This window comes from Pecten maximus, chromosome 5 (genome assembly GCF_902652985.1).
Source record: "Pecten maximus chromosome 5, xPecMax1.1, whole genome shotgun sequence".
Classification (NCBI taxonomy): domain Eukaryota; kingdom Metazoa; phylum Mollusca; class Bivalvia; order Pectinida; family Pectinidae; genus Pecten; species Pecten maximus.
Window position 1 is genome coordinate 34,959,746 of NC_047019.1, and position 14,057 is coordinate 34,973,802.

Genomic DNA, 14,057 nt, shown 5'->3' on the forward strand with positions numbered 1-14,057 from the left:
CGTAACCACTGATCAAGACTCTGATTTGTCAGTGTGATCACCTTGGGTTCCAGGACCTATATTGAGCTCAGTAGTTCTATCAGTATAGGCGAACTTTCCATAACATAATATCTTCATAATCATACAGTTTTGATTTATACAACTTTACAAGTAACTTAAGAAAGATTCAGAGAAGAAAAATCTACTACTCACCTCTCTCTCTGAAATTTAAGGGTATGCACAATTTCTGGTCGCTTCTGACGGAAATTCCATAAGTGCAAGCTATCATCATTGCATACTGTGACAAGTGCACCCTGTAAATATAGTCAAAATAGCAAATTAGTTATGGTTTTGTTACAAATCTTCTCTTTAGATAATCCAATATAACAATATAGTGGTTTTCTCAATTAACAAGCCCAAACTTAAATATCACAAGATTGTTTATGAATATGATCTAATAATAGGCAACACCTGTGTTTTGGTGGATATATATATATACATGAATGACCTTGTGGTTTACAACATACCTGTATGACTTTATGCTAATACCACTATGACCTTGAGCTATATACATAACCATAACAAGTCTTACCTGGCATTGAATGTAATAATTTGAGGTGTGCATTAATATGATCACACCTGAAGACTTACCTCATTGACAAGGAAGAGTATCTGTGTAATGGCTATATCTCCATCCTGGCTACAATGGATGTCCACACCTGGTCGCCCTAATCTGATTTCTTAGGTCAAGGACAAATCTCTCCCCACATTTAAATACAATTGTAAACACATTACATTTTATTCAGCAGAAATTACTATAATACATTACCTGCAATATGATGCAAGAGGCCAAGAAGGCCTGCATCGCTCACCTATTCTTATATCAGAACTCTCCACAAGTGCAATCTTAATGACTGATTAGCTCGACGATGGCAGCCATTTCAAAGTGCTTATTCTAAAATTCTCAATGGCAAATTGATTTATTTGATGCACAAATACTAGATATTTAAGTGAACTTGACCGGTGAGCTAATAAGAATCAACCTTTCAGTAATTATCAACAGAAGTGGCTATCTATCAATAAAAAAAAAGTAACAGTTTTACTGTTTTTTTGTGTGTTTGTATTTTGTCTGGTGGTTCCAGTACACAAAGATTAAGTGGTATTTTGTATAGCACAATAACAAAATCCTTAATGACATGATATCAAGGAATATATTTTGGAGAAGTCGTCTCCACATTCCATTAAAGGAAAAAGGGACATCGAGCTTATATTATGTGACACAAATACTGTCTTAGCTAGATCGTGAAATAATGTAAAGCTATTTTCACAACCTTGAAATATATCAACAACTAACAAAACAGACCCACAGTGTGGCACATTGGTGTTCATCAATGTAATTTGTATTTTGTATACCGTCAGAAACAGTAAAGACTTGGTAACTTTTTGTGCTGATGAAAACCTCAACATTCATACTGCCTCTCCGAGGGTACTGACATTCATCTTGCCTTTCAGAGGATCAATGTATTGATTTTGAATTTTCAAAGCAATGATTCAAATTGCCTTGCCTCTGCATCCATCCATCTTTGTCCAGCCACTGTGAATTGTCAGTGTTATACATCTCCTGACTTGCCATGGATGCCATGCCTAGTTGTATGATATGTTAGGGATAAACATTGTCACAGTGACAATAATCTGGTAAATTCTCACTAGTGTTCTGCTCAAAGTTGCAAACTCACTTCAAAGTTGCATGCATGTCAGCTTCATCATAGCATTTATATCAGTTCCAGCAGCAACATCTTCACATTCCTATACATAACAGCAACATTTTCACATTCCCACATAGAGCAGAAAATTATTTCTATATCATATACAGTGCATTCCACTTAATCGGGTAACGCTTAATCGGGTATTTCGTTTAATTGGGTAAAATTTCAAAAACCAAAACCATTTTCTCTTAAATCATGTTAAAAAAATTCGTTTAATTGGGTTGGAAAAGTCGTATTTTTCGGTTATTCGAATAGAACAATCGGGACAAAAAATAGAAATGCTCCGATTTTCACGAAAGTCATCGCGTATTTCTTTAAGTTTTAGACATTTATCAACAAATAGTGTAATTTTGATGGTTCAAATGTCAAAAAACAGTTAAATATTACCTTAAACGGTAATGTTATGTCGGGGTTTTGTTATGTTCAGAACTGTGTTGTTGTTGATTCTGCCTCATGTGGTTTTTCCCCATCAGGAAGTCGACTAAGAATTGTGGGTAAAATTAAATGTTATTTTTAGAGTCAGCAGCAGGCAAAACGTAATGGGGTTTTAAAAGCATAATTAAGCGACTAGACAATTAAACTTTTACGTCTGGGATGTAAAATCTTCGAAGCAAAAACCAAAACAATAGGTTTTTACCTGGGTCTGATATTGCTACAGATCGATTGATATCACCGCTTACTGTATGTGGCGAATCCAAAGTGAGGGGTTCGCCACGGGGAAATGTGACGACACCTATACACAGGTGAGTTAAAAATCAGTAGCGAGCAGTAAAAGGACAGACGCCCGACGTTAGCTCATAATTCCTATTCAGGTTAGGATTAGAACTGGTTAATAAAAACATTACATTGGATTTCGTGTTGTTTTATCAGTGACTGCCAGTGTCAAGTTCGTATAAATTTATACCACAGGAAACGACCTAAATAAACTCGGTTTCTCCGATCTCTGTGCTTTGGTAATTGGAAATAATATGGAATATTTTAAACTTCAAAGCGAACATAAGAATGTCTCTATGATAAACATAAATGATTTTAGATGTAATTGTCGGCGAGTCCTTAGATCGTATGTCAAATTAGGAACACACGGATGAAACAGGGATGTATGACCCCCCGATTTGAGGTGCTACGATTGTACTGTGCCGCGAATAAGAAAATCATTAAGGTTTTGTTATTTTAATACACACATTTTTATACAATTAGTAATAGTAATCTGACAATTTGACATCAGTAAAAGCACAAACAAAAACACCGTTTATTAACAATAATAACGCAAATATTTTCATCCAAAATCGACCCAAGTCTGACTACCATTACGGACCAAATCCAAGATGGCGACGTGCATTTCGGCTTATCGGGTAAGTCGGTTAATCGGGTAAAAAGTCCCCGCAAATAGGCAACCCGATTAAGCGGAATGCACTGTATAAAGAACCTAGAAAGTGCTAAGCTCGTGTTGTTTGTGAGTTAGGGGTGATGATGCTGGTACCACATGTACACCTACAGTAAAAACCTGCGTCTACTGAAGTCCTGTGGGGTAATTATATAAGGTGTGATGCATGGTATGTCCTTGTGTGTCAAGAATTAGGGAATTGACAAGAGCAACTAATGTACATGAATCGTGGTTTACTTTGCAAAAAATAATTGTGAGCAGTTATCTACAATATTTTTTGATGATTTGCATCCTGTACAGTCATACTATTTTCTTTCAGCTTGAATCATATATGCCCAAGTCACTGAAGTATTGGTCAGGTACTGGTATAACCAAAACACTAAGGTGTTCATGATTTCCTGATAAAGACTGAATAAAAAGCTACAAAATTAGAGAATATAAAAACGTTAACAAAGTTTTCCTTTTATACGACACTCCTTAAGTGTTAAAGGACTGATAAAATCCTACCATGTCATTTAAGGTAAACATGTTTATATAAACTGTAATGATATATCAGGATCTGGTGATCAGGAAGACATATTAAATATTAATTGAACAACACAATAAAAAATTCAGATTACATTGGATGAATGCGGATACATTATGTTTTGTATAACTCATATTGGCAGTTAATTTTAATGTACATTATTTATCCAAAACATCAGCATTGGTGAGTTTGAGGATATGGAACTGTTTAAGGAGCAAATAATATTCTAGAACACTTAATAATACTGCTTACATCTGTTACCGTTCCACTTCATAGAAAAGGAACCTTGGTTGTTTGCCTTTGATTAACATCCGTTTTCCCGTTCAGATACTTCTTCAAGAGTCCAACAGTACCACATACTATAATTGAATGACTGTGGATATAGACTTTGTAATTACCTCTATTTGTGTGCTGACACTACTACTGATATTGACCAATATGTTTCAAATACATTATTTTCATTTTGGCTTTGATCTCAATGCCATGCCATCAATAAAAGCGAGAAGTATATCATTAAAGTATATTTTTTTCTTCAAATTTTAACAATTTTTTTCAATAAAGACAATAATTATGATTGATCTATGATTCTATCTGTGTAACATTTATGAATGTCAATAAAATTTGCTAAAATGAAAGTAAGTTCAGTGTCAGTTAGCAGTGTATGTCAGTATTCCATGATTGAGCAGTTCCTACTAAAATCAAAGGTGATTTTAGACTAATCATACCGTGAAGTGCGATATGGTTAAGTTTACCTTACAGGTGTGCGAGCCAGCATTAATTACCAGCTATCCTTTAGAAGGCATCAATAATTGTGTATCATGCAGTCACCTTACACAATTGTCACATCTAAAATCAATGTCCACACCGGAGCGCTACAGAATGGATCTACATGTGCAAACACCGTGAAACAACGCAACATCAGCGTAAAACAACACCGGAACACTGTGGCCAATGTTTAATTAAAATACAAGGTACTTTCAGTAATATTGATGCCTGCCTATCAAAGCATGAAAACATATCCACTCAGCCGAATGATCATCTGCTGGAATCAAATGGACCATGAGATAATCTCAATGATTTGGTATTGTGTATTTCCTTGCAACACAACCTTGATTTATTTGCATATCTAGTTGAATCAGATCGTGTTCAGATTTTGCAAAATTGATATTTATGGAAATACTTAATGGTATATAAAGGGTTCATTAAAAGGTGGGATTCCTGCTTGTTAATAATAATTGTCAAGTGATCAATGTATTAGGGTTTTCAAAGAGAACAACTTGAAACAACTAATTGCGGCTTGTTATCCAGCTACTCTATCTGTGGAAGGTCTGCTGTGTCTATGTAGGTGTTATCAAAGATATGTTTGAAGAGACTGAAATTAGACAAGGCTTAAACAGTTACACAAACTTGGAAAAAGGAATACCAAACTGTTTTGCTTTTACAGGAATGTACATCAACTTTGCATCTTGTAATTATAAATACGGAGGCAAAAGAGTTTCAAGATGTCAATGTTATCAACAAAGGGGTACAAAATCATGTTTGTTAATTTGGCACAAATAAGTTTTATTATCTTTTATCTCCAGTTACAAACAGTCTTTAAATTGCAGTTGAATTTACAAATCAATTAAGCAAAAATTAAGTCCAATATAAATTTGAATTACCCAGGTATTCTAATATTTTTAACACAATCAGAATATTCTAGGTTATGTCATATACACTTATAATATACCTAACTTACATAGAAAATAAAGTTCAACTTTATAATCATATTATAACTGAACTATGCACTGTAACTCAATTTTCATGTTCAGTCATGGAATGTAAGTATATAACCTTGTTCTTCTTTCTACATACAACAAGAACTATCCTTTGCTTTTCAGAGAAAAGAAAAATCAATAATCATTTGCAAGGGTGTACTCTGAAAATCCCACTCTACCAACATAGAATCCATCTATATGCACACTAACCAATGTTCAGCATGCTTATCTTACATCTGTTCCTATATCCAGGGTCTTTACAAGACTCTCACTATAAAATTTAAGGCCTTTTTAAGGCAAGTTTAGGGTCTTTATTAAGTGAATTTAATGTCTGCAAAATCTTTTATACCAATAACCAAAATTGATAGTTTTACATACAATTGGACATTTTTGTTTATTGAAAGTTTAATGAAACACCTGTAGTTACGTTAACCAATTATATATTACAGACTTAAAAGCTGTTTAATTAAATTCCTTAATGTCACCAGTCAATGTAGCTAATCAATTCTCCCATGTGACCAAGAGCTGTCTATTTTCTTAACAACTATCAGTCTCTTACAAACTTTACAGAATGTGTCATATATTTTGAATCTACTTAAATAATCCACTGGTGGTACTCAACACACCTCTAGACTTTCCATTGAATACACTTAAAACAGATATGGATGTAACATCCGGAAATTACATATAAACAAATGTTGTTGTTTCTTTCGAAATCTATGTTATTATAGGGCACTTTACAATTAACAAAATGCCAAGGGAATTAAGTAATGCTGAATCTTAAAAGGCTATTACACCAATTTCAAGACAAAGTCTTTATTTTTAGGGCCTTTTCAAGTCCTGTATACAAACCCTGCATATCAGTATAGCGATAAACAAGCTTAAATCACCCTCCAATTACTATGTATGAAACGAGGAATATCACACACCATTAACTATATAAAGTAACAAAGCTCATTTGAGGTATTCAAATACTTGACCAATATATTAAGTATGATCAAAATCTTATTTAAAATGAAGTTGCTTTGAGGACAACGAAGGATATTCTTTAAATAGTAACAGTGAATTGAACTAGCTCCTTGACCTTGGCAATGTGAAATTGCTCAAGGTATATCTCATACTAGTTCAATATATGTTCAATCAAAATCCATTTTAAAATGAAGTCACTGGAGCTGCCATATGGATGCATGCACATACCTTTGTATACGTATGTATGAATGGAAAACTATATCCCCCTCCGACTTATCATGAGGGGGTAATTCACATTCACAAACTATAGAAACTATATAGATCTCGAGTGATTAGCATATCACATATCTGAATTACTATATTGTAAAGTATACTACACATTAACTCCTATCATAAACACATAGCATAGTTCAATTTGGAAGTCAGTCATTGACCACATTTTTTTAACTGTACTAAAATCTGATGAGATTTTGAGACAGATAGGCTTTTATAATGGTATGGTATAAATTAGATTATTTTTTTCTGTAAAACACAGAATAATAATACTCTTCAATCCATCTCTACTTTCCTCAAACCTCCCTCTCATACTCTGTTTTGAACACTACAGTACAAATGGCAGTGTTTCTGAGTCAAGACTTTCTCTAAGTAATCAATACACCAGTCTCCTTTGGTATACCTGAATTAGTTAAAACCTTCGACTGAGACTGTATGGTGTAACAAAGAACACCCTACAGATAAACACAGAGCTAGACTTCACTATAGTGTATAGACCGAGAACGCAGGAGCAAATGCTGGTCATTACCAATTAGCACACATCCATCAAATTTTAATTGAAATCATACAAGATGGGGGAGGGGGGGAGAGGGATTAAAACATCTCAAATTTTTTCAATAAAATCCAATGTATACATTGTTATGAAAAATTAATGTAAAATGTTTAAGGAAATTTGTTTAGTTGGAATTAAGATTAAATTTCCTAATCTGGGCCCCATGGAACAACTCCAATAACTGACTTTATACATTTAAGCCTATGTTATGTCCCTGATGATTTTGTTGAATCATGCTTCCCTGTGAAAACAGTTGTAGTATTTTGTAAACAGTGCCCCCCCCCCCCCCCCCCCCCCCCAAAACTGTACTGTTACCAGTGACACTGGGGAAAACGTGATACACAAATATTAATTGATATTATTAAAAGGTGTTATGTTCTAATATTAGCTTGATGAATTATAGCAAATATATCATGTATTTTATAAATATCACAATAAATGGCAAACCTTTTGAGATGATCTATGGTGTAGATGGATATTGTATGACTGATTACCAGTATTTCAAATGCATGCCATTAACAATGCAAACTGTACAAACATAACAGGAACTACAACATAAACAAAATAACTATAGTTTTGAAAACTTGCTTCAAATTAACCATTTTCTTCTAAATTTAGACAAATTAAGACATTAATTGGAAAAGAAAAGGAACTACTGTACTTGGATGACTACTTATGAGTGGTTAACAAAATCAAAAAGTGATAGCCTATGCTGTTATGGGAATGACAATGCTTAAACTAATTAATTCATCTAAAATAAAGAATTCAAATTACTATATTACAAATGTCAATGAACAGAGTAATTGGAAGATTTAGCAATAATTTCTTTATAATGAGACATGTGCATACAGAGGACGGCAAAGTAGAAAGCACAAAAGTTTGACCTTTCATTTGAAACTGATGGAAATGCCAAAGGTCTACATGGAACAGCCAATTAACACTCTCTCCCTACTGTCTTCCTCTACCTTTTATTTGGTATACAACACCCATTGATTTTGAAATAAGTCACAATTTAGAGGACTAATTGCCTCTTGCTAGGATCTTGTTTTTGTTGGCCAATATGTTACCGCTATCTGGAGGTGTAGAGAAAGGTCAGCCGATCCACCACACACTGAAGCAGACTGTGATGGATGATGTATGTTCAAGAAATACATGAAGGTGTTGAGAATGTTATTCTACCAGTATTTTCTGAAATACCAAACTGTTCAGTTCTGTCACAGTCTCCTACGTATACACTACACATTTATAAATATCTGTTAACATTTCCACATTTTATCATCTTTATATTTCCAAAAGATTCAGATCTCCAATTGACTTACATTTTTCATAGGTATCAGTTCATCATACATTAACTGTGTATTTTCTATTGATTGTCTTTGGAAAAGCAATTAGGCATGAAATGAAATAGATATTATAAGATGTCTGTAAGACATAAATGCCCCCCTGCTGCCAATTGTCACCCCAAAACACAGTTTGGTGAAGATCATATCAGCTGTTCCTCAGATTAGCTAGTTTTGCAACATTGCATTTGGATTATTTTGTTGTTTTTCTTCAAAGTCTAGTTGTTCTTTGATATTGAAATATTTCAGAGAATCTCCTTGGTTCAATTCCAGGTACACAGGTTAACTGACATGCTAGTTACATATGTAGTTAGATACTCAATTGTGGCAAACTGTGTAATATTGACAGTATAGCTGGAGTTTTTTTAGGATAACAGATGATCAGAGTATCACCAATCCCATATCATAGAGAGACATCAGGACGCCAGACATGCTAAAATCTGTGATACTGCCATATATCTGGCCCAATAAAAATCATCCCAAAGCTAAGTATACATGTACCTTTAAGTTCTGGCTGTAGTTCTTATGATACCCCTGACTGAATAAATTACAATATTAATACTGAAAGACTCCTACATACATCCTGTTGTGACCATTGAATAAGAATTTGCAAAAACTGTGCAGTCACATATACATTGTAACTTTATTGCCAATGTTTGTTGAACCAAAATGTTATAATATTAGAGTGTTGAATACCAAATATTCAAACTCCTATAGGTCCACTAACAGAACTTTATACAGCCATCTCAAGTTTCCCAGCTGTCATTATGAAATCAAAATCTGATCATTATTCAGTTTAGATCTACTATACAGTTGCCATTTTAAGTTTCCTAATTGTTGTGAAATAAAATCACAAATCTGAATATCAGTTTAACAAACCATTTATGATAATTAAAACCTAATATCTGTTTTGTAAGAAATATCTCTTGGGATGCAGATTTCGAGTATCAAATAACTCATAAACATATCTTGTAAAGGCTAGCTAGGCTGAAGCTATAATGACTGAGATTGTGTGACATGTGTTGAATAGTTCACCAGGCCTATACTTGTAATGCAGTAGGATCTCCTTGTCATAACCAAATGTTACTTGTATTGTGTCCACAACAGTTTCACTTCCCATCTCCTTGTCACTATATAAACTGCTGTGCAAGAAAAGGCTGACTCATCATTGGTATTTTATTCGTGATTTTTCTTTAAATATATATGAAATAATTTGTATCATTAGCTCAGTATATACATATGTTCATAAAATAAATTTTCTGAATAGCATTCCAATCTTAAACATCTAGAGGTAAAAATCATTCCAATCAATCTGAAATTATCTTTATGAGAAGATTACAATATAATTTGGGTGATCTAAAAATGTCACAGATACTATAGTAATTTAATCTTATATGGTTTTTTTATCAATTCTATAACCATTCCTCCTTTTGAATCCAGCACACTAGCTAGCTTTGGGACATCAAATCAACAGACTGTTATTGATCTAATACTGTTCCAATTTTGTTATAATGTCATAAAATGTTTACATGGTCAGGTTCGTTGCCCAGTATTAGAGGAATCTCTGCAATAAATATGCAGTATGACCTCACTTAAGCTAATTCCAAATATGGTTATCAGTGTATTATAGTGACTATATACTCAACATCAATGAACACAGATCAATAAGACAGTGTTGTGGAGGCGACAGATTCTACTGGAAACATATACTACAAATGTTACAAAAATGCACAGCAGCTGTTAACTGAATATTACATGTAATTTGAAAATAATATAAGCAGTATGAAAACATTTACCTTTACAGGAGGTTTATTTTCTTAACGCTTAAAATCTATATTATCCCATATATAGTGTTAAGTCACAACTGTTGGAGAGATCAGACAGCAAAATTTCTGTAAGCTAGACAACTTCATTCCTGTATCTCGAATTTAATATAAATCATTTACATATACCCCAGTTATATATTTTTGTACAATGAATGAAATCTTGAGTCAATGTAATAGGATATTATGCATTTAGTTTCATAAATAAAAAGTTTGCAATATTCTCAAACATTGTAACTTATTTCCAGAAGAATACCATCTTATAGCCAGATTTGATATAACCATATTTTATTTAAATATCTTTGTTATACAACGGAATTGGGCAACATTTTTCAAACTTTATACCATGTACCCCTGGCATTCTGCATGGTGACAGCTAGTAGAAAGTCTGGAAATAGTTTGCATCTTTTTAGGATGGATGCATACATAACCAATACTGGCATAAAATATCTTTTCTCATACAATGAAGGATTTTATTTTATATTAATTGTTAGATTGACCATCTCAATTTTTTTTTATGAGTATTAACGTGTAGAGCATCAATATACATGTATATAAACATCAATAAAATTGTGTGTCAATCTGCTACTCTGGTTAAAAGTACCCAAGCACTGATCATAATTTCATCTCGATCTAAATATATATATAAAGTCTACATGGTAGGTTGATCCGAGGCTCCAGGGCACGTTTACTACCATCTATCTAAATATAACTCACACAAATATGCTGGTAATACTTTCAATCAACAAATACAGCCGACTAAATTTAACCAGTATGATACAAGTCTGGAAATGAATGGCCTAAATCGCTGATTTTACCTTTAACTAACTTACCTGTAAATCACAGGTAGATGGTTACCTGTGTTGACAGGCGAGTAGCCAGGTACCAATCAATTTGTAGTGTGAACATCTGTTTATTAGGATTCACCTCACACTCAACATCACCATCGGTCAGACCGACAACAGGTGCTGGTATATGGCCAGTATATATAGGTAGCATTCTTCCTCTATAGGCGCATCAAAGATGAAAATTTGTCTAAACTCACGAATAGTTTAATTTTTATGTGTTGATTGACCAACAGGGATTTGGAAAGGCATGTGTAACTTCACCACTGTTTTAAAAAATACTTAAAGAAATGTCATATTAAGAATAAGTACTATTAAGATTTTAATTTGTTTCTAAGGGCCATTGATAATGAGTTTTGTATGCGCATGACGTCTGAGCCAACTCATATGACTTGATCATGATCCTACATTTATCTTAAATCTAGTCAAAGTTTTTAAGTAGAATATATAATTACTGTTCCATTATTTTAAAATCAAATCAGTTCATTAATTAGGAAGAGTCTGCAGCTAAAAATATGTAGATTAAGGTGTACGTTTGTCAAAATGAGGTCTATAAAGGAAATGTACATTTCTGGAACTTGGAAATTTTTAAGTTGTACAATTTTTATCTTTAATTGAAAAAAAATGTTGTCAACTAACAAATTTACAATGTCTGTGGCTATAATGTCGAAGGTAGTTTGGCCTTGTTGATAGTCTTGTTGGCATGTACTATTTAGCTGTAATCTATTGGGGACCAGAGACCCCACCCATCCCCCTACAGCATACTGGGTGCTGCAGACACCATCACTAGAGATTTCACATTATCTGAGGTACGTACGTCTCTCAAGTATTTAAGGTGGCTAGAGTATAATCATTACTCTCTATGGTCAGTGCTTGTTTATCAACCATAAGCTGGTACTACAGGTAATCCTCAATTATTAATATTGCTATTTACCAGAAGAATCAATGCAGACAGCTGACCATGTATAATCTGTGATGTCTGGACATTGTCCAGGCCTAATCTGATGGGTAAACACAAAATGCATATTAAGGTAGAGTATCTTGTTCAATTACCTGGTTTTCATTTGTACAACATCATTAATACTAGGACAACAAAAGTTATTGTGTGCGCAACACGTTGGGTCAGTTACCGGAACTTTGGTGCTGGTTTATAATATATATGGTAATGTATAATTAAATGAAGTGTTGATTTTACACAGAGACTAGGCATTGTCATCTTAACTCTATCTGTCTAACTGTATAGCTAGATCATGTTTCCTTCAGATATATATATATATCTAAACTAAAGTTGTGCAATAACCAATCAACCATGCATACAATCAATGACTGTATCCATGCTGTAAGCAGTGGGGTCTGCAGTATCAACATGACACCATTCGGGTGCCACCCAATGCATGACCATGTATGGTGCAGTTACATATAAATTCATGCATATGTAATGATTGAATAGAAATTAATTATTGTACATTTATTACAACACATTTTTATATACTGATCAGTATTTGAATGCATTAATTTATATATAATAAAGTCATCTAACCTTCCTGTATCTCCCACACATAGGAAAATGGTGAAAATATGTGGTGTTGATTGCTACAAGCTAATTATTTCATCATTATCGTTACAGGTCAAATATAATTCAAAAGGTATATATTGAGTTACAAAAAGGGAGGCAGAATAAGACATTGAATGAAATTTGAAGGATTTCATTAAAATATATATGTTTTGAGAGTGAAGCTATAAGATATTTTAAAGTCAGAAATTTGACCTTTCAAGTCCTTCAGATGGCCCCAGATGACCTATAGCCTTTCAATACTGTCACAGTTTACATTAGCAGAGAACCAAAGTGCCCTTCCAATGCCACCATTTCTATGCAACCTCTTTCTCCTGCACATCTCTGTCAGAATATCATATTGATTTTTCTTGCATTCCTATGAAAGGACTTATTCCAAATTTGCATTTCAAATTACATTTTGAGTTCAAAATTCCAGCAGTTGCACGGCATAGTAAAAACTAGCACAGAGGATGCTGTTGAATCTACTTGTGCAGATGAAACATATTTCAGTTTTGTTCTTACATACATATAAAATCAATTAGCATTGTTTTTTTCTGCTGACTTGAACTGGTCAAGGATAATGCCACAATTATCTTGGATTGGTGTCAGGATAATTGTGTGTGTACATAAGGAGCCCTATTATAACACATGTACCTCGCACATACCGCACCATCCACAACACATCCCCACCAACTCCAAATCAATATTACACTGGATACTACTACAAAGACTTGAGCAAGGTCATGGGGTCACAAAATTCTCAATACTATATTTTGTTTAATTTCTATCTATCAACCCAGGAACATAGAGGGGAAAAAAATATTTATAACAATGAGAGCATGCCATGCTGTTTCTACAAACAATGATGCTCCAGGAAGACAGTCCTGGCTGAATTACAAAACACAATCAATTTGGAGACCTGGAGTCGAAGTAGGGGAAGAAGACTGCACAGCACACTCAGATCTCTAGCCATGTAGTCTCTGTGAACAATGATCCAGTCGATGTAGTAATATATAACTCCAAATCGGAGCCTGTGTACATAACAGTCCATCACAGCAAGTATTGGTCTTCAGTGTCTACGACACACAGTCTAGTGTCTATAACACAGTCTAGTGTCTATAACACAATCTAGTGTCTATAACACAGTCTAGTGTCTATAACACAGTCTAGTGTCTATAACACAGTCTAGTGTCTATAACACAATCTAGTGTCTATAACACAGTCTAGTGTCTACAACACACAGTCTAGTGTCTATAACAAAGTCTAGTGTCTAAAACACATGGTCTG

General features: G+C 33.8%; 1 protein-coding gene across 4 annotated transcripts in view; it reads right to left on the minus strand.

The window, feature by feature from the left end:
- LOC117327885 (syntaxin-binding protein 5-like) overlaps nt 1–14,057 on the minus strand; it is a 103,864-nt gene that overhangs the window by 79,524 nt on the left and 10,283 nt on the right. For all 4 annotated transcript variants that reach the window (XM_033885112.1, XM_033885114.1, XM_033885113.1 and 1 more), the window contains exons 3-4: nt 631–712; nt 193–293 (exon numbers count right to left, since the gene is read on the minus strand). In XM_033885112.1, coding sequence (XP_033741003.1) covers nt 193–293; nt 631–712 — 183 coding nt within the window. The remainder of the gene's footprint in view (nt 1–192; nt 294–630; nt 713–14,057) is intronic.